Raw genomic sequence first — 26,459 nt, forward strand, 5'->3', positions numbered from 1 at the left:
TGGGCTTCGGGTGCGGGTGTGCATCTGTGCGCACGCACACCGCTCTGGCTGGGCGGTCCTGCCTGCTCCTCCCTGCACCCTACTCCCCTACCCTCCACCCCACCCCACCCCCCTGCTCACTCCCACCCTGCAGGTGGCTGGGGCTGTCTCCTCCCTCTTCATCCTCATTATCATCGTCAAACTTGGGGAACTCTTTCAAGACCTGCCCAAGGTGAGCCGCCTCCTCCCCACAGCCAGGCTTGAGGGACCTGGCCAGGCCAGGGGCTCAAATCAGTCAGGTCCTAGGTGAGGGGCAGGGACACAAGCTCATGCCCAAGGTTGAGCTCTTTGGGGTGGGATTTGGAGTTAAGGATCAGGGACTGGAACCCTTCCGAGTGAGATCCAAGTTGCTCAGTTCAGAGGGCAGGTGGCGGCTGGCATCGTGCGGGGCTCAGGCCCGGGTGGTCAGGGTTGTCAGCACCCGGGCGCCTCTCGGAAGTCCCTGGTGACACTCCCCTCACCCAGGCAGTCCTGGCAGCCGTCATTATCGTGAACCTGAAGGGCATGTTGAAGCAGTTCACCGACATATGTTCCCTCTGGAAGGCAAATCGAGTGGATCTGGTGAGAGGCCTGTGAGCCCATGGGTGGGGGTGGGGACCTACAGCAGGGCCCCCTCTAGAGTCTGTTGACCGCTGCCCTTCTGCTTCTAGCTCATCTGGCTGGTGACCTTTGTGGCCACCATCCTGCTGAACCTGGACCTTGGCCTGGCCGTTGCAGTGGTCTTCTCCCTGCTGCTTGTGGTGTTCCGTACGCAGCTGTGAGTCTCCCCTCTGGGTCCCCCCATCCCAGCTCGTGAGGGAGCGAGGCCCACACTTTCTCCCCACCGCTTTCCTGCATCTCGGGGGTCACCCAGGCTCCCTGGTACCCCCTCGCTGCCCCTTCCTCACATGGTCTCCTTCACAGGCCCCGCTACTCTATCTTGGGGCAGGTGCCAGACACGGATATTTACCGAGATGTGGCTGAGTACTCAGAGGTGGGTGGCAGGGGCTGAGCAGGAGGCCTGGGGGTGGGACAGAGGCTGAATGGGCCTTTGTTAGTCTTGTCTGTGCCTGGCAAAGACCCTGGGGACTGAGGGTACTTTGGTCCTTGGAGCTTCAGGGGAGGAGTTCTAGTCTGCCACCCTCCTCAGAGCTAGGAAGGGACAGAGGAGGAGTGGATAGAGGGGCCATGGGAGCCTGAGGAGAGGTGTCTGTCTTATCCTGTGGAGCAGCTCTGGGACAGGAATGCTGGTGGGGCAGGAGCTTGGGGCACCAGGGTGAAGGAGAGGCTGTTTCTGATCTGATCAGCAGAGTTTCTACATCTCTATCATTCGTTTACCTCCTGAGAAGTTTCATGCTTAATAGTAGGGGCAGTGGAATAAAACAAGCCCATTCCTGCTGACTTGGAGACTTGGAGTCTGAGTACAGTATAATCAGGCAGAGGGAGGAGTGGTCAGGAGGGGGAGCAGCTCAGCTGGATGGAAAGGGAGGTGGGGGCACATTGTGCAGGCCCAAGTGCTGAGCAGAGACCTGGACTGTGTCCTGGGTGGAATGGGAGCTGGGGAGGGTCTCTCTGTGTACATGCAGAAAACAGACCACAGAGTGGGGGGTGGAGACCCAAGAGGAGGCCCAAGAGCCTAGCCTGGGTTTTAACAGAAGGGAGGGGAGATGGGAAGGGAAGGTTCAGGGTGCCCTGGAAGAAGCTTTGATGGGCTTGGCTGAGGGTCTGGGTGGTGGGGGTGAGGGGTAGGGAGCAGGACGAGGTGTTAGGGTTATGTAGCCAAACCTGTGGCCCAAGGTCTGGGAGGGCAGGGGCTTGGTGATGGGGGGCCCTTGGGCCATACAGGAGAGGAAAGCAGGAGAGCAAGATACAACCAGGAGAGCAGAGGGCTCAGCCACCCCCAACCCTGACCCATCCCTAGGCCAGGGAGGTCCCAGGCGTGAAGATCTTCCGCTCCTCAGCCACCATGTACTTTGCTAATGCTGAGCTCTACAGCGATGCACTGAAGCAGAGGGTGAGGCCTGGGGTCCCCAGGGTGAGTGTCATAGGGTCCCTTACCTCCCCAGAATGTCTGCATCCCTTCTGACATTTCTCTCTAGTGCGGTGTGGATGTTGACCACCTCATCTCCCGGAAGAAGAAGCTGGTCAAGAAGCAGGAGCAAAAGCTGAAGCGACTGAAGAAGCTCCAGAAACAGGCAGGGGCCTCTCTGAGCCAGGGACTCCTGGCCTCCTGACTTCTTAACCTCATTCATTCTCCTCTTCTCCCTGATGCCCCCAGGACCCCTGCTTTGCTCCCCTGGTGGGTCAGTGCTCTGGGTGGAGTTTTGTTTTCTCCCACATCCTGAGCCAGTAACAAGCGTGGACCACCACAATCCTTTTTCAGTCTGGCTGTTCCTGGAACTGGTCAGAACCCCACCACCTTCAGTCTGGCAGCCCTGGGTCCCAAGCTTCAGTTCCTGGCCTGCCTACCTGCCCAAAGCCTGGGGGTGGTACCAGACTTGCCTGGCTTGGCTGTCAGATGACAGCTGGGACAGCTTTTTATGGCCCCTCTCTTCCCCTGACCTAGACTGCCGCCTCCAAGGACACTTCTGTTTCTATCGAAGTCAACTCCAGCACCAGAGACATGGAGAGCAACAACATGGAGGACTCCAAGGCCGAGGGAGAGGGGTCAGCCATGAGCTGCAGAGATGGGGGTGACCATGCATGTCCTGAGAGGAAGGCCACGGACCTACCAGCTGTGGGTTTTAAATGGTTGTGCCAGTGGCAGGGGGGTGGGTGGTGGATTAGATGCCCTATGGGGAGAGGTCTAGTGATCTGCCATAGATTCTGCTTGTGGCTCTCTGGTCTGCCATCGGAAGACCTTGAATTTGTAGAGTTCACAAGACCCCACAGTCTGTGCTCATGGGTAAAGGGAAAGGATTGGGAGTGGGGGAAAAATATGGGATCAAAAGGGATGCCAGGCTCAACTAGAGACCCAGATGGTATGCCAGGGTGTCTGCGTTTGCACATGTGTCCTTGGGCCCCCTCCCTGCTCCGCCCTGACTGACTGAGGGTAGGCTACAATTGCCCAGCACCCTCCCTTCTTAAGCCTCCCTAGTAAGCCTGGGTGCGGGAGGTAACAGAGCAGTATATGCAAGTCTGTATGTGCTCCTGAGTCTGGGCGTCCTCTCCTGTGTGTCCTCATGTGTCCCTCTTGCCTTTGCATACAAGAGACTCCCCACACCCTGGTTCTCCAGTGTCCCCTGAATGTCCCAATATATGTGGGTGTTTACGTGCGTGCTCCCACATCTGACCCTATATGTCCTTGTATGTCTGTGTGCTCCTTGACATCACTCCTTCATGGGCAGCCTTTGCAGTGTGTCTGGTTTGCCAGCAGGTGAGCACAGGGAATGAGCTAGAAGGTATGGCAGCCAGCGGTCAAGAAGATGCTAAGGCCCCAGATGTGACCACACTGAAAGCCCTGGGCCTGCCTCAGCCGCACTTCCACAGCCTCATCCTGGATCTGGGAGCCCTCTCTTTTGTGGACACTGTGTGCCTCAAGAGCCTGAAGAATGTAAGGGGCTGGGGGCTGGGGACACTCCTAAGAAGAGCCCTGGGAGAGGACAAGTCCCCCTCAAGCCTCCCGACCCCATAACTAGATCCAAGAGCCCTCTGAGCTCCCCCTCAAAACTCCCTCCCACCCCAGCCTCCCTCTTCGGAACCCACAAGGCTCCCTCTGAGTCTGGCCCCCTTTCTGCTGCAGATTTTCCGTGACTTCCGAGAGATCGAGGTGGAGGTGTACATGGCCGCCTGCCACAGTGCGTGGGGTGGGGACATGAGCGGTCTGGGAGGGGAGTGGGCTCTTCCAGCCAAGGAGTTAAGGTCTCTGAAACTGGTCAGAGGTGTCTTGAGGGGGCAGGTGTCAAGGATCAAGAGTGACTGGAGGTTTAGATGTAGCCTCAGGGGTAGAGGTCAGGGATGAAATGGGTCAGGGTATTCGGGGGACTGGGGTTGGGGTTCCTGGTGGTTCTATGAGTCAGGGGAGACCTATTCCTTGCCTACAGCCCCTGTGGTTGCCCAGCTTGAGGCTGGGCACTTCTTCGATGCATCGATCACTAAGCAGCATCTCTTTGCCTCTGTCCACGACGCTGTCCTCTTTGCCCTCCAACACCCGAGGTCCAGCCCTGCCAGCCCTGTTTTGGTGAGCTGGCCTCTGTCTTGCTGAGCTTTTTGTCTGTCTACTGCTTGTCCCTACCCTGACCCCCAGCTTCAGGAAGTCCACCCTTCCTGGATGGATCTGCCCCTGGTGGACCCATTGCTGCCCCTTCCTGCCTTTAGCTGAAGCTGCTCCTGGGAGCAGGGGTTGCTGTCCTGGGGGAAGGGGCTGATATGTGTCCTTTGGAAACTGACCAGAGCCTCCCCTCCTCTGCCTCCTCAGATGACCAAACTCTGACCATGCTGCCACCCTGCCTGAGACTGCTCCCCTCTGAATGTTGTAACTTGTGAGAACGACCCCCCCCCAACCCTGGGCTGCCTCCAGATGTCCCCCAGGAGTCCCCTCCATATAAACACACACACATACACACAACTCAGGGATGGAGGTTCTGGGACTCCAAGTTCAGTGCTATAGGCCTGGGATGGGGCACTGGAGTCAGACTGGCACTGGCTGGGTTGGGGGAAGATGTCTGATTTTAGCCCCAGAAATAAAGATTTATTTGCCTAACACCAGGCTCTGCTGTGCCTTGGTGGGGGCTTGATGGGGTGGGCAGCCATCTACAGCCCTGGCTCCTGACCTTTCTTATGCCCCAAAGTGGGGACTGGAGTCAGAAGTTGGGGGGAAGGTTTGGGGAGGGCAGAGTCAGGTGAGACAGCAGACAGCCACCAGAGGGAAAGTTACGGGGCCCAGGGTGGGGGTACCCCAGGTCCAAGTTCCCCAGCTGCTCTCAACCCTTGGCACCTATGTCTTCATCTGGAAGATAGTTGGAATCAGAGCTTCTTCTCAGGAATGATCCCAATGAGGTGCAGCCCCCGGAGGGTGTGAGTGAACCGGGGGGGGGGGGCGGCGGGGAAGCATGGTGTTCACAGGTGCTGCTGGTCTGTGTTTAGAAGAATGTGCAGGATTGTCCACTTGGGAAAATGCCTGTTCATAATCATTACATCACCTGGGCTCTGCAGGTCATGGTCAACCAAGGAACGTGCTCATTTCTACCATAAAATGCCAGCATCTAGGCATGTTCCCTAGTGGGCAACAGTGGGCCTTTAGGCCAGCTGAGCTCTGAGTGATGGCGGGGCAGTGCGGCTAGAATCTTTCTGGGCCTGTGTCTCGGCAGTATAGTGAAATGATGATTATACCTGCTTCCTGAGTTGCTCAGTGAATATTAAATGAGTCAGTGCCACAAAATGCTTACAGCAATGCTGGGCTTGAGTCACCTGCTCAAAAGCACATGAACACTGCTGTCCCCCAGGTACTGACCAGGTGCTCAGCTCTGTGCTGGACAAGTGGACAGAGGCTGACCCCTCCTTCAAGTCACTGAAGCGCCCCTTGTCCAGCTCAGTTTTTATCGTGTTCTGCATCAGCACCCTGTTCTGTGTTCATGAATCCTCCTCCCTGCCCCAGCCCCCAGAATCACAGCCCAGGAAGTCAGAGCTTTTTATCTGCTTTGTCACACGTATCCCAGCACCAGGAATGGTGCCTGGTGTGCTTGGCAAATATTGGGTGAGTGAAGCTTATGTGTCTGAGTGGAGGGCAGACCTCAAATAAGAAGCTGCAGAGAGTTAGAACTTCTTTGAAGAAAAAAAAAAAAACAGGGTCACACAACAGAGAAGGGACTGTGTTGCCCAGTATGCTCATGGGAGGGAAGCTAAGGGAGCAGATGACACAGACTGAAACACCAGCCATGAGAAATGGTGGACCGTGTCCTGGCATAGGGAACAGCACTTGTTTTGGGGAACACTGGAGAGGCCTGCCTGAGTCTGGAGGGAGGCCACAGCACACAGGACCTCACGGGCCAGAGAGAACCTTCAGGCTTTGTTCAGAGCCTGTGGGGGCCCCACAGTTTTGAGGGCTCACCCTACTGTGATTTGGACTGTGGGGTAGGCTGGGCTTTGGGGACCAGCAAGCGGCTCTGTGCCAGACAGCAGCCTTAGGGACCATGGGGTGTTAGAATTTGAGGGACTGAATGTTAGGTGAGGAAGGAAGCAGGGAGGAGGCTGGGGGAAGGAGTTGTTCTTCAGTCCTGGGCTGGCTAAGAGATCGGCACCCAGGCCTCAAGCGTACCGCCTATCTTGGCCCTGGAAGCCCCCCTTCCCCACCCTGCTGTGTTTTCTGGCCAGTCTGCCCCTCAGGAAAGGCCATGGACCCAGCTGGAACCTGCTGCCTGCCCCTGGGGGAGGGGTGTTTGTCTGTTGCCAGGCACCCAGGTTCCACCCGGGGACTTGGCACAGCCATGCTGCTCACACCGTTCGCCCTGCTACTGCTGCCCCTGCTGGCGATGCCAGCCCCCTCCCATGCCTGGTCACGGCCCCTGTGGTACCAGGTGGGGCTGGACCTACAGCCCTGGGGGTGTCATCCGAACACCTTGGAAGGCTGTGGGGGCAGTCTGGGCTGTCCTGGCCACTGGATGGGCCTGGGGATGAACCGTATCTACCCTGTGGCTGGGGTCACACTCACCACCACCATGATGCTGATGGTCAGCCGTGCGGTGCTACAGCGGTGGCGCTCCCAGGGCACTAAGTCTGAGGTGAGCACAGCACTGCTCTGTTCCCCCAGCCTCCTGCCTCCACTCAGACCCAGTGAGATCACGTCCTCTACCCAACCCTCCCCCAGTCAACCTACCCATGCCTGTGCCCCTCCCCCACCGCTCACACTCTCTGGTCCCTACATCTGTCCACACCCATCAACCCCTGACCACTCCCAGTACTCTGTCCCCATCTGTCCCTCCGCCCCTTAATATCCTTATTCCTCATCCAGCCCCCTTGGCCCCCACGACCACCCCAGCCTATGGCAGACCCTCGGTGACCCTCCACCACCATCTGCCTTCCTATGCCCTTCTCCCTGGCCCCATCGCTGCCCCTCACCGCACCCTGATCCCATCCCTCTGCTCTCACTCTTGACTCTTGGTCCTATCCTCAGCACCCGCAGGTGACCACTAGCCCCTCTGGACCCTGGAAACGGCGGAATCCGATCTCAGACCGCGCCCTGCTCATTGGGGTCCTGCACATGCTGGATGCCCTCCTGGTCCATATTGACTGCCACCTGCGGCGTATAACGACCAAACAGAAAACCCCAATAAAGGGGTCTCCCACCCAGAGTGGGTGACCCAACATATGTCTCTCTTTGCCTGGTGGCCAGTCGGGGTGGGGGTGGCCTGAGGCCCTGGGCCAGGCTCAGGCCTGTGTGTGTGTCGTCTCCAAGCTCGCCTGGACCCTGTGTCTCCTTTTTATTTTTGCAGTCGGCAGACTTGAGGCCTCTGTGCCCAGGATGGGTGGGCTGACTCACACTCCTCCATTGCCCCCACTGACAGCCCCCTCTTCCTTAAGGTCTCACTCATAAATACATCTCCTTCTCCAGGGCTCCTTAGGGGCCCTGGTGTGGTGGGACAAGACTTGACCATCAGGGAAGACTTGGCTGGTCCACGGAGGGCTGCCCAGAGGAGGTAACAACCCGACTGAGTCAGTGAGGGCACCCAGTTGGGGATGAGGGGGGTCGGGAGGTGGAGGGTGAGCCTCGGCCACCTTCATCTTTATGGCGGCCTCAACCGTGCTCTGGCACCCGAGTGGTCCTTGCTCTAAGGCCCCTGAAAGTGGAGTGAGGGCTGAACTTCACCCCTTCTCTTCCTTCTACTGAGGACAATCCAGGTTGAGTGGGTACTGAGGCCTATGCATGTTTATCTGTTTTAGAAAAAGAATATAAAATTACGAATTCAAAAATAGAAATAAGTGCATTAAAATGAGGAAAAAATGGTGAGAGATTATAAATGTTAAAAAGCTGACACTACAGGGGATCCTGGGTGGCTTATTCTGTTAAGCGTCCGACTCTTGATCTCAACTCAGGTCTTGATCTCAGGGTTGTGAGTTCAAGCCCCACTTTGGGCTCCACAATGGGCATGAAGCCTACTTAAGAAAAAAAAAAAAGTGATGCTGCAATGCAAAATCTAGACCAATAATGTGTTTGTGGCGACTTCCTAACACATTAATACTTGTACTCCTATACTTTCTGGCTGCTGACTCTGATAACCTCTATATAGGATGAAGATTTTGTAGTACAGAGGGGACATATCCTCTATACACAGAAAATAGATGAATTCAGTCTTCCTTCTAACATGGTTGATTGTTGAAATTTGTGTTTTAATTATTGATAGTTTAGAAAATCCCTCTCCTAAACTATTATTGATGATGTCACATAAATTGTCTGGATGGTTTTCAAATTTGGAAAACTGCCATCAACTTGCTTTCATACAGAAGCTCTATATTTTGGAAGAATTTCCCAAAGGTAGGCTCTGGCTCCACATACATTTCAAAACTTGTTTTCTCTCCATGGCTCACAATTTTTCTAGCACCGGGAACTCTGGGGCAGGTGCTAAATGCAATAGGATCCTGCATTTCTGTCCTGACCAGAAGCTCTGTCTGACCTGGCAGGAGGTTCCTGGAGGCCTCATGCACCAGGACAGAAATGACAAGGTGAATGCACACCCGAGTGGAGCAACCACATTAGGTCCCTCTAAACCCCGGCCAAGTGTGTCCCCTTGGTAAACTTGGAGGTGGTCCCCTTTCAGGGAAGCCCGCTGCTGCCAGTCATCAAGAAGGGTCTCAGCTGCAGGCGGCCTCGTCACAGCTAGTTTTTGCCCTTGGCACAACCCTTTCCCTCTCTCCCTCAGATGCTGATCTCGACTCCCTGGTAAATGTCTTAATCTCCCTCTGGGGAGTCTGCTTCCTAGAGAACCCAACCTGGGACAATCCCCAACCCACCTTCCTCTTGGCTGAACCCCCCACATGTTATAACTTCTCCAGTATCCCCGTAAGAGGTGAGGTAGGATGGAGGGATTGACTAGAAAAGGACAGAGGTTCTAACTACATGCAGTTAGAATATCTTCATTTCGTGAGTTTAAAAAAGACTTGCCTCTATGGACACACTCCTGGGGCTCCTCCCAAGGTCTGGAAGAGAAGGGCATTGAAGCTTGAGATTCATCAGCCTCTTGTTAGGCCCACTTCTACATTCTACAAGGTTCAGTAAGCACCTACCATTTGCTAGTCTATTGTGGATACCAGGATCCATTGATGTACAGAACAGAACCAGCTCCTCTCTTATTCAAATGGGAGGGTGGTGGTGGTGGTGGTGGTGGTGGTGGTGGTGAAACCAACTCAATAAAAGCCATGACTCTGCAGAGAGATGTGCTGGCCTAGTCAGGGCAGTGGGCGGCAGGCGGGTGGGGGCATGGAGCAAAGGTGGGCTGACTGCTGACACTTGAAAAGTGAGGTGACTAAAGTAGGGGACAGTGCTCCAGTCAGAATGACAGGTCCTTGTGGAGGGTGTGGGGGTGGACCTTGGCCTGGTCCAGGAACTACAAGATGGTCAGAATTTCAGTGGAAAGAAGGAGCCCTGGAGAGGAGGAAGGGGCAGGCTGGGGAGGGACAGGGTTTGGTACCTCCTGGTGAGGATATGGTGGGCAGAATAGTGGCCCTTCAAGATGCCCATGCAATCTTTGGATATGTTATAGTACCTGGCAAAAAGAACTTGGCAGATGGAATTAAAGATCTTTTTGGATTATTTTGCTAGGCCCAATGGAATCACATGAGCCCTTAAAAGTGATGAAGAGGGCAGGAGAGTTGGTTAGATTTAAATTGTGAGAGGTACTTGATCCTCTGTTTCTGGTTTTGAAGATGGGGGAAGGGATCTCCCACCATCCAAAAATCCAAGGAATTCAGGCGAGCTCTGGAAGCTGGAGATAACTCTCTGGTGACAGCCAGCAAGAAAACAGGAACCTCAGACCTACAACCACTAGGATCTAAATTCTACCAACAACCCAAATGATCAAGGACACAAATTCTCTCCTAGAACCTCCAGAAATGAACATAGCCCTGCTGATGCCTTAATTCAGCCAAATGAGATACATGTTGGACTTTGAGCCTATAGAATGGTGAGATAATAAATTTGTGTTCTGAGCCATTGAGTCTGAGGTAATTTGTCATGCTGGCAATAGAAAACTAATACAGATGTTGATATCGAGAGCAAGGTACTACTGTAACAAAGTCCAGAAACATGGAAATGGCTTTGGAATTGAGCAGTGAACAAAAGGTGGAAGAATGTCAAGGAGCATAATGGAAAAAGCCAAGACAGCCTTAAACCGTTAGCAGAAATCTTGACTTTGAGAATGCTGCCAGCGAGGGTTCAGAAGGAAATGAGGAACATGTTATTGGAAACCAGGAGGTTTCCTTTCTCCCTTTTCTCCTTTCCGGGAGGAAAGCTTAGTGGAGTTGTGTCCAGCAGTTTGGTGAAAGGCAGAACTTGTGAATGATGAAAGTGGACATTAAGTAGAGGAGATTTCCAAGGAAACTGTTGAAAATTCAGCCTCTGCTCTTTTTGCTATTTATGGTAAAATGCAAGAGGAGGGAGAAAGATTGAGAGAAAAATGGTCAAAACAGAACCAGGACCCGATACTGGAAATTCTCAGCCAACTGTCCAAAAAAACACTTTCCCCCAAATTATTGGAGTTGATATAATTCTTTTATTGTAATAAATTTTTTTAATGTTTTATTTTTTGAGAGACAGAAAGAGACACAGTGAGAGCAGGAGAGTGGCAGAGAAAGAGGGAGACATAGAATCTAAAGTGGGCTCCAGGCTCTGAGCTATCAGCACAGAGCCCCATGCGGGGCTCGAAGCCACAAATGCGAGATCATGACCTGAGCCAAAGTCGGATTCTCAACCGACTGAGCCACCCAGGCACCCCTATATAATTCTAATCAAATTAGGCTTTTCTTTTAGATGGAATATTCTTTTTACAAATCATTTAGAACAGGGTGTGACATCACAAAAGATGGCAGAGTAGGACTCTCCAGGAATCCTTTTCTCCACCAAAATAACTATCAAGCTAGCAGAAACTGCAGCAGCTATTTTTGGAACTCAGAAGTCTAGTTGAACACTTGCAGCATCCAAGGGAGAACTTGATGAAGAATTCAATTCAATGAATTTCCCTGTTTCAACCCCCAAAGGCTGAAGCAGCTTCCCAGCTGCAGGGAATTTAAGTAGACCTCACCCCCCACGCCCATCCCCACATTTCCTTTGGGAGCAAGACGTTTAAGGAAATCTTTGTCAGGCCACTGGCTGATTGCAGAAATAATAAATTCGAAACTTCAATTACTACACACAACAAGGAATACACACTTCGTAAAAGTAGTATGGAAAGGTCATGATGGCTCCACTCCTCAACAAGCTGAAATCAGCAATCCCTAAAGAGAGAATTCGATCTCCAGAATTATCATATGTAACACTCAGAACGTCCAGTTCTCAACAAACATTACAAAATATGCTAAGAAATGGGAAAGTGAGGCCCATTTGCAGAGAAAAAAAGGAACCTGACAGGAAACATCCCTAAGTACGCCCAGGCAATGGAATTATTAGTGAAAGGACACTATAGCCAAATAGCTAAAGAAAACCAGAAAAATAATGTCTGCCTAAAATTAGAATATCAGTAAAAACGAAAATTTTAAGGGGCACCTGGGTGGCTCAGTTGGTTGGGTGTCCAACTTCAGCTCAGGTCATGATTTCATGGCTCGTGAGTTCGAGCCCCATGTCGGGTTCTGTGCTGACAGCTCAGAGCCTGGAGGCTGCTTAGGATTCTGTGGCTCCCTCTCTCTCTCTGCCCCTCCCCTGCTCATGCTCTGTCTCTCTCTCTCTCTCTCTCTCTCCTTCAAAAATAAATAAACATTAAAAAAATTAAATAGGAAAAAAACCCACAAAATTGTAAGTGGATCTAAAAATTCTGGAGCTGAAGACTAGAATACCCGAAATGGAAAACTCACGAGAAGGGTTCAGCAACAGATTGGAGCAGACAGAAGAAAGGGTCAGTGAGCTTAAAAGTAAGATGACTGAAATTATCCAGTCTGAGAATCGGAAAGAAAAAGGATGAAGAAAAAATGTGCAGCTCTTGAGGAACCTGTAGGACACTATCAAGCAGAAAAATATATGCATTGCAGAAGTTTCAGGCAGAGTAGAAAGAGAGAAAGGGGCAGAAAAAAATTTTTGAATAATGGCCACCCCCTTCCCCTCATATCTGATGAAAGGCATATCCAAAAAGTTTGGTCTGGTGGAATGGGGCTTAGCATAAATGACTATTTGGGATCTCTTGTTTTTAACAACATATGTTGTATGATCCCACCAATGTGAGATACTTAAAATAGGCAAGTTTATACAGAAAAAAAGCAGAATCGAGATTATCAGGGGCTGGAAGAAGAAGGAAATGGTCAGTTATTTTCTGTTTAGGATGCTGAAAAAGTTCTGGAAATAGTGGTGATGATTGCACAACATTTTGGATGTAATTAATGCCACTGAGTTGTGTACTTAGTAGTTAAGATACAAAATTTTATGTATATGTTAGGACAATGTAAATCTAAAAAAATTTTTTTTAATATGAAAAAAAATTTTTAAATAGGAAAAAATCCAGAATAAACTGGTGAGTATATCAAACAAATATTGAGTGAGAAGAGTAAGTTGAGTGCCAGAGCCTTCTCAGGCAGCCCACACAGACCTGGTTACGTGTTTGAGAATTTCTGGGGTGGGTAATAAAGGAGATATGGATAGAGATGGATAGAAAAAGAAGGTCTGGTCAAGAAATGTTGTTAGAGGGGCACCTGGTTGGCTCAGTTGGTAAAGCATGCGACTCTTGATCTTAGGGTCATGAGTTCAAGCCCCACGTTGGGCATAGAGATCACTTAGTAATAATAGAAATGCTGTTAGAAAGTTCAGTTTGCAACTCAGGGAGAAAAAGGATATTTTGACTTCACCTCATTCCATATACCGAGTAAATTCCAAAGAACAGTGAATCATCAAAGACTCTTGCCAAGTTATTGCAATGGCTGCTGCTTGTACTTGACTTTTCAGTAAACATTTCCTTTTTGACCAACATCTTGAAACACATCCTTCCCCAGACTCCTACATCACACTTCCTGGTTGTATCATTGCCTTTCCCTTCTCACGCTAGGGTAGCAGTGGGGATGGGAGACGGGGATGTAGAAGACTGGATATAGAAATTATTTGGAACAGAATTCACTAAAGGATTAAGTGGGAAATTTGAGAGAGGAATCAAGATGGCTCCTAGATTTTTTTAAAAGTTTATTTACTTATTTTGATAGAGAACAAAGGAGAGAGAATCTCAAGCAGGCTCTGTGCTATCAGTGCAGTGGCTCCTGGTTGTTGTTGTTGTTGTTTTAAGAGAGAGACAGCAGGGAAGAGGGGCAGGAGAAAGAGCATCTTTTTTTTTTTTTTTAACATTTATTTATTTTTGAGAGACAGAGGCAGAGTGCAAATAGGGGAGGGGCAAAGAGAGAGGGAAACACAGAATCTGAAGCAGGCTCCAGGCTCTGAGCTGGTAGCACAGAGCCTGACTTGGGGCTCAAATCCGTGAACCGTGAGATCATGACCTGAGCCAAAGTTGGACGCTTAACCTACTGAGCCACCCAGGTACTCTGGGAGAGAGAGAATCTTTATTTATTTATTTATTTATTTATTTATAAACGTTTATTTATTTTTGAGACAGAGAGAGACAGAGCATGAACGGGGGAGGGTCAGAGAGAGAGAGGGAGACACAGAATCTGAAACAAGCTCCAGGCTCTGAGCTGTCAGCACAGAGCCTGATGCGGGGCTTGAACCCACAAACCATGAGATCATGACCTGAGCCGAAGTCAGATGCTTAACCAACTGAGCCACCCAGGCGCCCCTGGGAGAGAGAGAATCTTAAGCAGGCTCCATGCTGAGCATGGAGCCCAATATAGGGCTTGATCCCATGACCCTTGGATCATGACCTGAGCCCAAATCAGATAGATGCTCAACCAACGGAGTCACCCAGGCACCCCAGTGGCTCCAAGATTTTTCACCTGAGCAACTGGGTTAATGGAGGTGTCATTTACAGAGATGAAAGCAATTATAGGAGGAATACGTTTGGGAGGGAGAGTGAAGAGTTCAGTGTTAGCCATGTTTAATTCTCCAGGGGAGATAGTGAATTATGGGAATATAGGAGCCATTGTATGCACAGACAGAACTGAAGCCATGAGGCTGGATGAGATGACCAGAAAGCAGTCTTGATCAGGAAGGGAAGAGGTAGCCAGAACTGAGCCCTGGGCTCTCACTCTGTTAGATTGGGAGGTGAGGAAGAACCAGCCAAGGTTCTTGGATTGTCCAGGGAGGAGTGTCCAGGGAGGTAGGACAAGAACAGCGGAGTACGGGAACCTGAAGGTGGAGAAAGGATGAGGGTCTCATGAGGAAAAAGTGTCCAATTACATTGAAGGAGGCCACTAGGGCTCCCTGGTTGCCATGACAGATGTGGTTTTTGAGGAGTGATGTGGGCATTGGACTGGAGTGGATTTGGGAGAGAATGGGAGGAGAAGAATTGCATGCAGGGAACTCTTTGGGGGAGCTCTGCCAGAAAGGTATAGGATGTGGTGGTCACTGGAGGAGGTTGTCATAGGCAAGAGAAGCCTAAGGAGATGTGGTAACTAAATGTGATGTGGTAACTAAATGTAATGTGGTATCCTGGATGGAATCCTAGAATGAGGCGGGGGTGGGAGATAGAAACTAAGGTAATTTGAATAAACTATAGACTTTAGTTAGTAATAGTGTACTGATATTGGTTCATTAATCACAATCAATGTACCTTAATAATGTCAGATGTTAATAATATAGGAAACTGTGCACATGTGTATAAGGGGGATATATATGGGAATTCTCAACTATCTGCTCAACTTTTCTGTAAATATAAAACTTAAGTTTTAAAAAAGTGGAAAGATGGACTAATTAGAAGATTCTATTTCATTTTATTTTTCACGTCTAAATCAGTGCTTCACACACTGAAGCATCTTTTGTCTACTTTTTGTAAAAGACAGTTATAATTTACATTTGACATTTTTTGAAAGATCGCAAAGACAAAACAATAAAGCACGTATCAATCATGTAGAGTTCAGAATTATGCTCTTTCAAAAGTAACTTTTTTTGTAGAAACTAAAAATTCTGCATTAAAATAACATAAGTGTATTCTCCTTCCCCTCAATCCATTTTCCAGAAGTCATTCGGCTGAAAGTTTCGAGGGAGTTCCTCCAGAATTTTTTCTATGAGGTCTACTAGAAAAGGCACATCGCTTCGTGTGTGTGTTTTTTCAAACAAGGAATCCTATTTCACAAATTGGTCTCTATACTGTTCCTTTTTCTTAGCAATATATTGGGTTTTTGTTTTGTTTTTTAGAGAGAAGGGATTTTTTTAATGTTTTTTATTTATTTTTGGGAGAGAGAGAGAGAGAGAGAGCAAGAGCCGGGGAGGGGCAGAGGAAGGGGGAGACACAGAATTCACACTCCAGGCTCTGAGCTGTCAGCATAGAGCCCGACACGGGGGACTCGAATTCGTGAACCAGGAGGTCATGACCTGAGCCAAAGTCGGACGGCGAACCGACTGAGCCACCACCCATGCGCCCCTTAGCAACATCTTGATAACTTCCTTCGATGTCAGGCATCTGAATCTGCTTCACCCTTTAAAGAGAAAACCGCAATCAGAAGCTACCTCATAGTCCCAGGAGCCCTCGCTGGTGCTTTACCCCGGGGCGGGGGGCTCCCATTCTCAGACACGCGGCGGCTGCAGCCCTACACAGCGCTGGAACTCCCGAGTACACAGTGGATTCGGGACGCCCGCGGTTCGTGAGAAATATCGCGCATTCTGCCTCCCACGGGTGAAAGGGGAAGAGGAACTGGACTGCGAACGGACCCGCGCAGGCCAGGTGGGTTGATGTGCGCAGGTACCGGTGGACACCGGGACAGAGCCACCGACTAGCCGCATGTGAATATCCATGGTCTCCGCTAGGAGGCGGCCGAGCGCCATATTTGCGGTAGTGCGCCTGCGCCTCGGACGCCACTGCGTCCACTCTACGCAAGCGTGGCGCGACCTGGCGCTGACTGGAGCTCGAAGATGGCGGCTTCCGCAGTTTGCCGGGCGGCTAGCGCCGGGACTCGAGTGCTGCTTCGCACCCACCGCTCGGTGAGGCGACAGCGAGAGCGCAAGGCCGCGGAGCGCGGGGCTTCGGAACCCGAACGGGGAGTGGACTGTTAGCGGCGACGGGTCGAGAGTGGGGAGGTTCTGGGGTCAGGGCCATGGGAAGGTCACGGCGCTGAGCGGGAATAGGAGTGTCGCGGCGGACCGGAGGTCTGGGGACGGGGTTCCCACTGCTGGCCTGGGAGCCGAGGAGCGATCCCGCAACCCAGCCCTAAGTCTCGGTTGTCCCTTTCCAGCAGCCGACCCTGCTGAGGTCGCCTGCCTTGAGGACCACCGCCACCTTCGCTCAAGCTCTCCAGAGCGTGCCAGAGACACAGGTCAGCTTGCTGGACAACGGGCTGAGAGTGGCCTCCGAGCAGTCCTCCCAGCCTACCTGCACGGTGAGCGGGGCCCCCTCTTGGGAGGTCGCCTCCATACGGCTCCTGGCGTCTTTTCTCAAGACAGGGTGTGACCTTGGGCTCGAGTCCTCTGTGGTTTGGGTCAGACTTCTCTCCGCCGCTGGATTGATTCTGCTACCTTAATCCCGACCCCAGCTAGGCTTGACTTCTTGGGCCATTCCTTACTATAACACTCATTTAGCATATGATGCCTGCCAAGCAGGAGGCCAAGTTCCTTTCCAGCGTTTTCCTTTCCTTAAGCAGCGCATACGAGAGAAGTGATCCTGTTTTCATTTTACAGTGAGGAAAATGGGTTTCAGAGACCTAAGGTGACCGCTAAACTCATGGCCCAAAGTCATGATCTCCTGGCTAGACCACTCACGCACTTGCGAAAGGAATGCATTTGAAGATTCCAAAGAAATGGATGACTTTCCAAAAAATACAAATTTTCAAAATTGACTTAAGGAGAGAAATCTTGGCTAGATACAGTATATGAATAGGTGAGAAGATTCTCAAGATGTAATCCTCTTCTCTGGACCCCACACTCCAGGGTTAAGTGGTTTTATTGGTAAATTCTTTTAGTTTTTCAGGAACAGATAATGTCTTTTGTTATAAGTTGTTACTAAATACAGTAAAAGATCATGGGCAGCTTCCTTATATGACACTTCTATGAACTGATCTGTTAAGACAGTTTGGGAGATGGGGCACCTGGATGGCTCAGTTGGTTAAGCGTCTGACTCTTGGTTTTTGGCTCAGGTCAGGATCTCAAGGTTTGTGCATTCAAGTCCTGCCATTGGGCCCTGCACTGACCACGCAGAATCTGTTTGGGATTCTCTCTCTCTGTCCCTCCTCTGTTCACACTCTCTCCCTCTCTCAAAATAAGTAAATAAACTTAAAAAAAAAAAAAAGTTTGGGAGAGAATGCTGTATTTCATGGACTCTGAGATGCTCTAGATTGTAAGGGGCACCACTGTGCTCCAAATGTCAGAGAAAGATCGCTGTCAGTTATAATCCAAAGATACAGGTTGTTAGGCGAACTCTACTTCCTAAGATGTTAGTTATGAAATAGATGTCAGTGTAAGAATTTACAACATATGTGTATCAGCATCTCTTAGGAAAGTAAATGTGAAATTTTTAAATCAACTGTGAAGGAAAATTAAAAGACTAGAACTATGTGACCTATGTGAGGTGCATAGTGTGGCGTGTGTTTCATAGCACACCAGGAGACTATTAAGAAAATCATGCGAGGGGCCCCTGGGTGGCTCTGTCGGTTAAGCGTCCAACTTCTGCTCGGTGATGATCTTGAGGTTCGCGAATTTGAGCCCTGTGTCAAACTCTGTGCTGACAGCGCAGAGCCTGGAGCCTGCTTTGGATTCTGTGTCTCCCTCTCTCAGCTCCTCCCCCGCTCACACCCTGTCTCTCTTTCTCTCAAAAATAAATAAACATTAACAAAAAAATTTTTTTTCTTAATTATGGGATTCTCTCATTGGGTGCCAAGGAGACACGGTGCAATGTTAGGTATCCAGGTCTGATTAAAACTTTTTTTAATAATTGTGAGCGAAGTCTACTTGCTTAATAGGATAAAACATTCAGCGTCTAAACCAACAGCCTCCTTCCTTAATGGGGAAATGACAGAATCACCAGAACAAAGGTAGGGTATAATTTTTAGAAAAGAGAAAATAAATTGTTGTTTGCAAATGATGTGTTGCTTGCCTAGAAAAAATTAAAAAATCAACTGAAAAGCAAGACAGAATATAAAAAGTTCACATTGGTAATGGACCCGAGTGAATGTGCACAGTTAGAAACTTCCTTGGAGTAGGTCCTTTTTCAGCCAGTGCCTGTGCCCAGGGCATAGCTGTATCTCCAAGCACAGGGGGCCTACTGAGACAGCTCTCCCCCACTCTGGGACCATGAGCCCCATCCTGGGACTTCTGCTGAGTCACCCAGAGTAGGGTGTGAGTGGAGTCTGGGGTGGTTTGTGTGTTACCTTTGTTGGTGGCTTCTCGTCCAGGTCGGGGTATGGATTGATGTTGGCAGCCGTTACGAGACTGAGAAGAACAACGGGGCAGGTTACTTTCTGGAGCATCTGGCTTTCAAGGTGAGGCTCCTGAAGTCCTGCATCACCCCTGGGCTTACAGCTGCCTATTGTCCCTCCTGAGGATGCAGGTCAGCAAAGCCAACCTCTTCAATTATGGGCTTCAGCTAGGGGGGCGATCTCTGGCTGGCCTTTCTGGAAGGAACCATGAGGGCTTGGCCTCTCCTGAGTGAGCACTTACCTGGTCAGCCCCTGCACAAGGCTCCTAGAGCCAGAAAAAAACCCGGGGAGCTGCAGGAACCCCACTCCTCACAGAGAGGCCAGGCCTTTGTTATGTGCGCACGCTGGTGTGGAATCGAACACGTAGATAGATAACGTGCGTTTTAACAAATTCACAGACACAGGCAAGTATGTGTTCTTGTGAAATGTTCTGCTCTGGCAGAATATCCAGACATCTCGTTTGTAGAAGTAAATACTGAGCTTTCTTGAAGGTGGGGACAGTCACCACCCTCAGCCCCTAAGCCAGCCCATGTTGGTATGGAGTCTGAGTTTTTTGAATGAATGAAAAAATGGAGAAGGAGATATGGATCGGTAGGGGTGTGGAGCAGGACCGGGTAGGTAGCTTAGCCAGCAGCAGCATCACAGATGTGTATGTAGATCTCAACATGCGTGTGTGTGTGCCCGTGGACAGCAACACCCACACATACATAGGGGACTGGGGTCAAGTCCCACAGAGGTGTCCACTAGCACATACACAGTCATATGAATGGCATGGGGGTAGAGTGGGTAATGGCAGTGTCATCTAAACATTGATGTGACATAATCTGGCTATGACTGTCAGTAAGGTGATTGGTAAGATCAGACTGCTATGGGGCTCTGGATTTCAGGCAGCACTTGCACTGACCGTGCCCTTCTCTCCTGGCCCCTGGCTGTCTCCATTCTGTTAGCCCATGATACTGTGGCCTGCTCGGCACTTGGTGAGGACAGACTGTAGACTGTACATCCCCATAGTCTTTGATGAGGAAGGTGCCTGTAGACCACTGGTCCTGCTGGGACTTTAGCCTTTGAAGATAGGGGTCCTCAGTTCCCATGTGGCTCCTGATGGTCATCTTGATATCTGGTTCCAGGGAACAAAAAATCGGCCTGGCAATGCCTTGGAGAAGGAGGTGGAGAGCATGGGGGCCCATCTCAATGCCTACAGCACCCGGGAGCACACAGCATACTACATCAAGGCGCTATCCAAGGACCTGCCAAAAGGTAACATCTGGAGGATGGGGCAGGGACGGGGACAGGACTTCAGGGGTACAGAGGACAGGCCCCCAGGAACTTGGCCTGGCTGAAGAGTGGGGTTACCATGACAGCAGATCCTTGCCGCAGGGCATGCAGGCATGCCAGGCCTGGGGGTTTTGTGCTGTTACTGGCCTGCAGTGGCCCCACCTGCCCTTTGGTTCCCAAACCTGCCCTTCTCACGTTCAGCTGTGGAGCTCCTGGCCGACATTGTGCAGAACTGTGCCCTAGAAGACTCCCAGATTGAGAAGGAGCGTGATGTGATCCTACAGGAGCTGCAGGAGAATGATGCATGTATGCGGGATGTGGTCTTTGACTACCTGCACGCCACAGCATTCCAGGGCACACCTCTAGCCCAGGCTGTGGAGGGGCCCAGTGGGAATGTCAGGTGAGGTTTGGCTGGGCCTGTGCTGGAATGTGTTCAAGCCCCGTCCACGCGAGTTTGGTTTTAGTTGCCCTTTGCTATTATACGTTCTTAATTTGCACAACTGGAAATGTCTTCTCTGTGCCCTGTGGTCCTTGCAGGGCTTTTTAAATACCTGTACGGTCTTCACTCACATTGCAGGCGTCTTTGTAGGGTATGATTCTGTGCGTGTCCTGAAATCCTGAGGGAGGGAGCGTTGGGAATCTGTGTGGCTCCTTGTTCCCGGGTGGGATAAGCACTGATACCGCCCCTTGAGAACCTCACAGCATCAGCTCACCCCCTCCTCAGAGAGGAAGGACTGAGCCTGACCTAAAGGCAGACGTGAAGTGGGGCCCCAGAGGACTGGTCGACAGAGATGAGAAAGGGGATTGAGGGCTGTGCTAGGGCTTGCTCCCTGGAGAAGCCATGTCTTCCCTTGTCTATCTCCTCAGCACTGTTTTGTGAGACCCAGACTGCTGTGGTTTGGGAGAGGCATTAAGCCATTGGCCATATGTCTTGCAGGAAGCTATCTCGTGCAGACCTGACCGAGTATGTCAGCAGGCATTACAAGGCCCCTCGCATGGTGCTCGCAGCAGCTGGAGGTGAGTGATGGGCTCACTGAAGCCCTGTGGTAATGGGTGCGTGGGCACCAGCCTTGCTTACTGGAGCCCAGGTCTCTTGGTTCTGACCACAAGGGATCTTCCACTCCTGGGCACCCTGTTTCTGTCTTGTTCTTGTGGAGAGTGATCTCTCTCCCATGCTCTCTGAGGTGGGATGGCATTCTGCCCTACCACCACCACTGGGACCTGCCACATAGGGATGCTGCTCCCCCTCATTAGTACAGGCCTTTCTCAGCCCCACCTGTGTTAGGAGATCCAGTTTGCAGGCTGGTGGGAGATACTAGCCCCAGGTTTGTTCCTTATAGCTTTGCTAGTGGGCAGGCCAGACACTGGGGTGTGACAACACACATTCAATGACAAACCGGGAAGTGCCTTCAAGGGGAGGCACCCAGTGGCAGGGGGACTGAAATGGAGGACCCAGAGTTGGAGGTTAGGGGGTGCTCTTGGAACACATTATTGTTGGAACTGAGGTCTAAGGAATGGGGGCGGTCATTCAGGTGAGGAGTAGGGAGCCCGAGCAGAGGGGCAGGGCGGTGTCATGGCCTGACACTTGGCTGCCACATGGGGGGCCAAAGCAGAGGCAGGCCAGCCAAGGAGGGGCTGTGGCATGTTTCTGGTGGGAGGCAGCAGGAGCAAGGGAGGGAAGTGGATGGACTCAGGATAGTTCTATCGATGGAAATCTGCAGGAGGTCTGGCCGTGGTGGGGAGGGTGAGATTAAGGATGTTTCTCTAGCTTGTGGTCTTGGCAGCTGGATGGGTGAAAAGGACTGATGCAAAGAGCATGATTGGGGGCTTCAGGGCCTGGGAACCTGGGAACCAAGAGCAGTGTAAGCTAGTGACATGTGAGATTGTGTTGAGTCCAGTGGGGTCCGGGCACCTACGGGTCGAGATGCTAGAGCAGCAGAGGCCTCCTCTTGTCAAGGCGAGGATGTGAAGTCTGCAGGGGTCCTGAGGGCCTGAAATTACAATGTTGTTTATAAACGTACCCGGAGGTGGTCACGGCCCTGCAGTAGCACCTCTTTGTGTCCTCTCATTTGCCACCGCCCACAGGGCAGCAGCCCCCATTGGCTTGAGGAAGGGCCAGAGGGGCAAAGCAGGACAGGTGGCCTTGTGCCCAGGGAGCCCCCATCTCGTCCTTGATGTGGGTGAGAACGCATCACATGAGGACCCACCTTCAGGCGCAGCATGCAGCTGCTTCCCTGTGGTTGAGGTGACGGATGCTGTTCGACCCTGAGGTGCTTGCCCTGCCTGTGAGGCGGAGTCTGTGGCGGATTCTCTTCCCTCACCCTGTCCTGATGTCCTGTTTTCCTTCTGCCGTCTCCTAGCAAGATGGGACGTGGGGTCCTCCCCCTGTGCGTGAGTCCCCTGACTGGTAACCATGCTCTCTGTCTCGGCAGGGGTGGAACACCGGCAGCTGGTAGATCTTGCCCAGAAGCACTTCAGCGGCGTCTCTGAGACATACACAGAGGACGCTGTGCCCACTCTCGCTCCATGCCGCTTCACTGGCAGCGAGGTGGGTGGCCTTGTGGGCAGGGGTAGTGTTCTCAGCTGGGGCCTCTGGAAGGATGCTTGCGTACAAGGTTATCTTCATGACTCCAAAGGTGCCTCAGGAGTTGTGAACGGGTCCTGTGGCTGCTGCCTCAAAAGCACACACGTTCACGCGCGCATGGGCATGCTTCACCCACACCCTGTACCTTTTCTCGTCGCCCGGACGTTGTGGCCGTCCCTCAGTCTCGCCATGTACTGTTTCAGATCCGCCACCGCGACGATGCTCTGCCATTGGCCCATGTGGCTATTGCGGTAGAGGGGCCTGGCTGGGCCAACCCGGACAACGTGGCCCTCCAAGTAGCCAATGCCATCATTGGCCACTATGACTGCACTTATGGTGGTGGCACGGTGAGTGCCAGGACGGGCACGGGACTTTGTCCTCAAGGAACAGAGGGTGTCAGGCCGTGGGCTCCTGTACTGGGGTTCAGGGTGTGAACCACAGGCAGGAGGGTGGGTGCTGATGGTCCTTGCCCCGGTAGCACCTGTCCAGCCCACTGGCTGCAGTCGCCGTGGCCAACAAGCTGTGCCAGAGTTTCCAGACCTTCAATATCTGCTATGCAGACACTGGGTTGCTGGGTGCACACTTTGTCTGCGATCGCATGAAAATCGATGACATGATGTTCTTCCTGCAAGGCCAGTGGTGAGTGTCAGCCTAGTACTGCTGGGTGCAGGAGGGGCCTTTGAGGACAGTGAGGGGCTAGGAGACAGCACGGTCTCTTGGGATGACCATCCCATCCCCTGCCCTTTTAGGATGCGCCTGTGCACCAGTGCCACAGAGAGTGAGGTGCTCCGGGGCAAAAACATCCTCCGAAATGCCCTGGTGTCTCATCTGGATGGTGAGTGCAGCAGCCCTGTGGGGAGGGGGTGGAGTGCATCCTGGCAGGGACATCCCCAGTGTAGCCACCATTCCCAACTAAGATGGGAAAGGCAAACTTCGAAGGCCATGCCATACCCCACTCCCACCCCCAGGGGCTTGGCATGTCGGATACAGGTGTGGGTGGGCCAGGTCAACAACAGCCCATCGCTACGGTAGCAGATGGCTGTAGAAGTGAGGGTTGGGATCTGGAGTCTGAGCACAGTCCCAGTGTCAGCCTGGAGCCAGAGCTTCACTGTGTGCCTGTGGTCCGGGACTGGACCGGGTGGACCTGGAAGCCTCCCCTGACCTTGCAGGCACCACTCCTGTGTGTGAGGACATCGGACGTAGTCTCCTGACCTATGGCCGCCGCATTCCCCTGGCCGAGTGGGAAAGCCGGATTGCGGTAACGAGGGCCCCTGGGAGATGTTCTGGAGTCTAGACCTGGCAGGCTCCCCAAAGGGCGGGGAGTTGAGGCCTGACGGTGCAGATTGCTCCCGTAGGCTTCCCTGATGTCCTAGGCAGAGTCACCAGCAGGGGTGGCATAAGTGGAGGGCAGGGCAGAGGCACTGATGGCTGAGGAGATGGGTGGGGCCTGTGGCGGTCTACAGGAGGAGGGCCCTGCCGCCTTTCCCCTTTGGGTAAGGGGGCAGTGCCATGGTTCATATGGAAGATCTTGGTCGGCTGGGTAGTGTTGACTGGCTGAGGTGGTCCCAGGAGCCTGCCTGTCAGTTGGCGTGCTCTGTCTCACCCTGCAGGAAGTGGATGCCAGTGTGGTACGTGAGGTCTGCTCCAAGTACTTCTATGATCAGTGTCCAGCAGTGGCTGGATTTGGTGAGTGGCCTAGAGGGCCTGTTCTTTATCCTTCTCAGGTCTCCTCTTAGGCTCCCCTTCTGCCTCTGCTCCCCCACCCCCTAGCCTATCCTGGCAGGAGCAAACTGAGGCCCCTGAGAGGCTCTGCCCAATTGCCTGGCTGCCAGGGAGTTCTTGCTCAGAAAACCTGTCCCAGCAGCTCCCTGACTCCCTGCCAAGGTGCCTCCATCAATACCCCACACCCGCCAGGTAACGGACACCTCCATGTATGGGGTGGGGCTCCAAGAGCCAGGGAGCATGAAGGGACAGGCTCAGCACCCCTGGGGGAATGTGCTTTTCCTTTTTTCCACTCAGAGCCTGTCTTGTGCTGCTCCGGGCAGCCCTGGATCGGGTGCGGCACAGGGCCAGGTGTCCCTGTGCAGGCCAGGCACCCCACCCTGACGCCCCACCCTATCCCCACAGGCCCCATTGAGCAGCTCCCAGACTACAACCGGATCCGTAGCGGCATGTTCTGGCTGCGTTTCTAGGCTGGAAGGCTGTGCAGGCAAGAGGGCGGGGCCGGGGTTCATGGTCTACCTCCCGCCCCCTAACATACCACCTCAGCTCTTCAGACCTGTGTGCGGATTACCTTACCTCCAATAAAAGCCTGTGTTGAGAACTGCGTTGTTCTTCTCTTCACATTGCCATGGAGTCCACTGGGCAGTGGATGGGGGAGCAGGGACTTCCCTCCAGTTGTGTATCCCCCAGATCCTTCCATCTTCCCACATGCTGATGTATCCTCAGCCAGGGGCAAGCGTGGGGGCCACAGCACAGAAGCCGGAAGCCTTTGATGCCTGCAGGAGTTGAAGCCAGATGTTTCCACTTAGCCACATGGGGTATGCTCCTGACTAGTCTGTCCCAAGAGTAGGGTGTGGGAACCCATGCTTTTGCCCTGGTAGAGGTCCCAGCTTGGGAACTCTGGTGGCTCAGGAGGGAAGCGCTTTGATGTGGGCCTTGTGCAATCGCCTTCTGGCAGTCCCTGGTTCCCTGGATGGACCAGGAAGGTTAAGGACTGTCCCTGAGGAAGCCTCCTTCATAGGTTTACTCTGGATTCTGGGAGGAGGATAGCCTGGGGCATAGTGTTCCTATTTGATTTCTAACTGTTGCCTGGACAGGCAGGGCAAGAATCCTTTGCCTCGATTTGCCGCTGACTCAGGCTCCGAGAATAGCCCTGAGCTCAGTGGGGCCTGAGCCCCCCTCCCTTGACTAGATCTGTCCCAGGCAAGTCCTGAGCTGCTGGCCTGATGATCCCCTTCCCATCTCCCTGAGGCAGCCAGGACCTGGTGGAGCTCTCAGCTATCTAGTCCCCCCACCAACCACCTTCAGGCCCTGGTCCCACAAAGCAGGTGGGCAGGTAGGCCCTTCTCCCTGTGTCCCCAGCCCTTCTGCAATCAAGTTCCCTGGGAGCCCAGGAGGGAAGTGGAAATGAGAGGCTGGATTCTCCTACGAGAAGTGCTGCTGGCAATCAGTTGGGAGCAGGGTCCTGGGACAAGGGTTGTTGAGAAGTGGGCTCTTCAAAAGTCACCCAGCCTCCCAGTCCTGTAGTGGCCAAAACAACTCTTGAATCACTCTTGCCCTGCCCCAGTGCTTTCCCTCCCCCCTGCATCTCTTTGTTGCCACCAGTTGTCAATTAGGAAATAACTTTCAAGCGCCTTCTAGAGCCCAGAGCTGGATCCAGGATTCAGGTCATCCTCCTACTTTGTGCGATTGGCTCAAGAGAACCTGCTGGACAGCAGAGAACTCTGACAGACCCACCCTGGGTGCTTACAGATGCAACACACCCAGTCTGGGAAACAGCAAATGCTTAATCTTGGTCTAAAGTTTGAGCTTCTGGAATGTGGGGCTTGATTTCTAAGCCCAGGCATGGTCTTCAAAGGCTCCAGGTGTGCTGGACACAGAAGAGAGCCCAAGTGCCTGGAAGTGATCTGGTCCTAATGGGTCTTGCACACCAAGCCAGGGAATTTGCTCTTTACTCTGGAGGCATGTTGGAGGAGATGCATTGGAGGTTACTGGGAAGAGAAGTGACTTGGGCAGCCTGAGACTTAGCACAAGGACTCTCAGGCTGGATTTCTGTGGCACACTAGTGAGCTGCAGTGTGGTAGAGCAGTGGTCACAGCTGTAGGAAGAGCTGGAGCGAGCTTCAGGGGACAAGCAGGACAGCAGCCCCAAAGGGGCCGGGGTACCCCAGAGGAGGGGTACCCTGGAAGATGATAACCTGCCTAGCTTTGGTCACAGTTCTGAT

At 52.3% G+C, this 26,459-nt stretch overlaps 3 protein-coding genes across 9 annotated transcripts in view; all 3 read left to right on the plus strand.

Annotated features, from left to right (window-relative positions):
* LOC106979182 (cadherin EGF LAG seven-pass G-type receptor 3) overlaps positions 1 to 4,720 on the plus strand; it is a 38,090-nt gene extending 33,370 nt beyond the window's left edge. For 5 of the 6 annotated variants that reach the window (XM_027038674.2, XM_027038670.2, XM_053219419.1 and 2 more), the window contains 11 exons: positions 134 to 211; positions 505 to 600; positions 690 to 796; positions 943 to 1,012; positions 1,940 to 2,032; positions 2,118 to 2,213; positions 2,585 to 2,755; positions 3,392 to 3,571; positions 3,761 to 3,815; positions 4,062 to 4,198; positions 4,436 to 4,720. In XM_027038674.2, the coding sequence (XP_026894475.2) occupies positions 134 to 211; positions 505 to 600; positions 690 to 796; positions 943 to 1,012; positions 1,940 to 2,032; positions 2,118 to 2,213; positions 2,585 to 2,755; positions 3,392 to 3,571; positions 3,761 to 3,815; positions 4,062 to 4,198; positions 4,436 to 4,450 (1,098 nt within the window). In that variant the 3' untranslated portion in view covers positions 4,451 to 4,720. The remainder of the gene's footprint in view (positions 1 to 133; positions 212 to 504; positions 601 to 689; positions 797 to 942; positions 1,013 to 1,939; positions 2,033 to 2,117; positions 2,214 to 2,584; positions 2,756 to 3,391; positions 3,572 to 3,760; positions 3,816 to 4,061; positions 4,199 to 4,435) is intronic. The other variant, XM_027038671.2, reaches the window with a different exon arrangement.
* A 135-nt stretch (positions 4,721 to 4,855) lies between these two features.
* Positions 4,856 to 7,328, plus strand: TMEM89 (transmembrane protein 89). Its single transcript, XM_015077030.3, has 2 exons — positions 4,856 to 6,737; positions 7,130 to 7,328. Exons 1-2 carry the CDS (start codon positions 6,177 to 6,179, stop codon positions 7,313 to 7,315), a joined length of 747 nt encoding a protein of 248 aa, XP_014932516.2. The 5' UTR covers positions 4,856 to 6,176; the 3' UTR covers positions 7,316 to 7,328.
* Positions 7,329 to 16,077: 8,749 nt separating this feature from the next.
* Positions 16,078 to 24,836, plus strand: LOC106979218 (cytochrome b-c1 complex subunit 1, mitochondrial). Of its 2 annotated transcripts, none has more exons than XM_015077023.3 (13): positions 16,078 to 16,228; positions 16,483 to 16,623; positions 18,631 to 18,717; positions 19,782 to 19,911; positions 20,131 to 20,329; positions 20,867 to 20,946; positions 22,362 to 22,477; positions 22,717 to 22,860; positions 22,992 to 23,152; positions 23,263 to 23,348; positions 23,683 to 23,771; positions 24,124 to 24,199; positions 24,641 to 24,836. In XM_015077023.3, exons 1-13 carry the CDS (start codon positions 16,160 to 16,162, stop codon positions 24,703 to 24,705), a joined length of 1,443 nt encoding a protein of 480 aa, XP_014932509.1. In that variant the 5' UTR covers positions 16,078 to 16,159; the 3' UTR covers positions 24,706 to 24,836. The 2 variants fall into 2 exon arrangements, with proteins under 2 accessions (XP_014932509.1, XP_014932508.1); XM_015077022.3 differs by having other exon boundaries at positions 16,083 to 16,228; positions 16,480 to 16,623.
* The last annotated feature ends 1,623 nt before the right edge of the window (positions 24,837 to 26,459 follow it).

The sequence above is a fragment of the Acinonyx jubatus genome, chromosome A2 (assembly GCF_027475565.1).
Source record: "Acinonyx jubatus isolate Ajub_Pintada_27869175 chromosome A2, VMU_Ajub_asm_v1.0, whole genome shotgun sequence".
Taxonomy (NCBI): domain Eukaryota; kingdom Metazoa; phylum Chordata; class Mammalia; order Carnivora; family Felidae; genus Acinonyx; species Acinonyx jubatus.

What these genes read in the sequence shown, in the direction of transcription:
- TMEM89 (XM_015077030.3), top strand. Translation starts at nt 6,177, where the DNA reads ATGTTAGGTGAGGAAGGAAGCAGGGAGGAGGCTGGGGGAAGGAGTTGT. An exon ending in CCCAGGGCACTAAGTCTGAG is followed by an intron (nt 6,738 to 7,129) that starts GTGAGCACAGCA and finishes TCCTATCCTCAG; the next exon opens with CACCCGCAGGTGACCACTAG.
- LOC106979218 (XM_015077022.3), top strand. Translation starts at nt 16,160, where the DNA reads ATGGCGGCTTCCGCAGTTTGCCGGGCGGCTAGCGCCGGGACTCGAGTG. An exon ending in CCTCCCAGCCTACCTGCACG is followed by an intron (nt 16,624 to 18,630) that starts GTGAGCGGGGCC and finishes CTTCTCGTCCAG; the next exon opens with GTCGGGGTATGGATTGATGT. An exon ending in AGTGGGAAAGCCGGATTGCG is followed by an intron (nt 23,772 to 24,123) that starts GTAACGAGGGCC and finishes CTCACCCTGCAG; the next exon opens with GAAGTGGATGCCAGTGTGGT.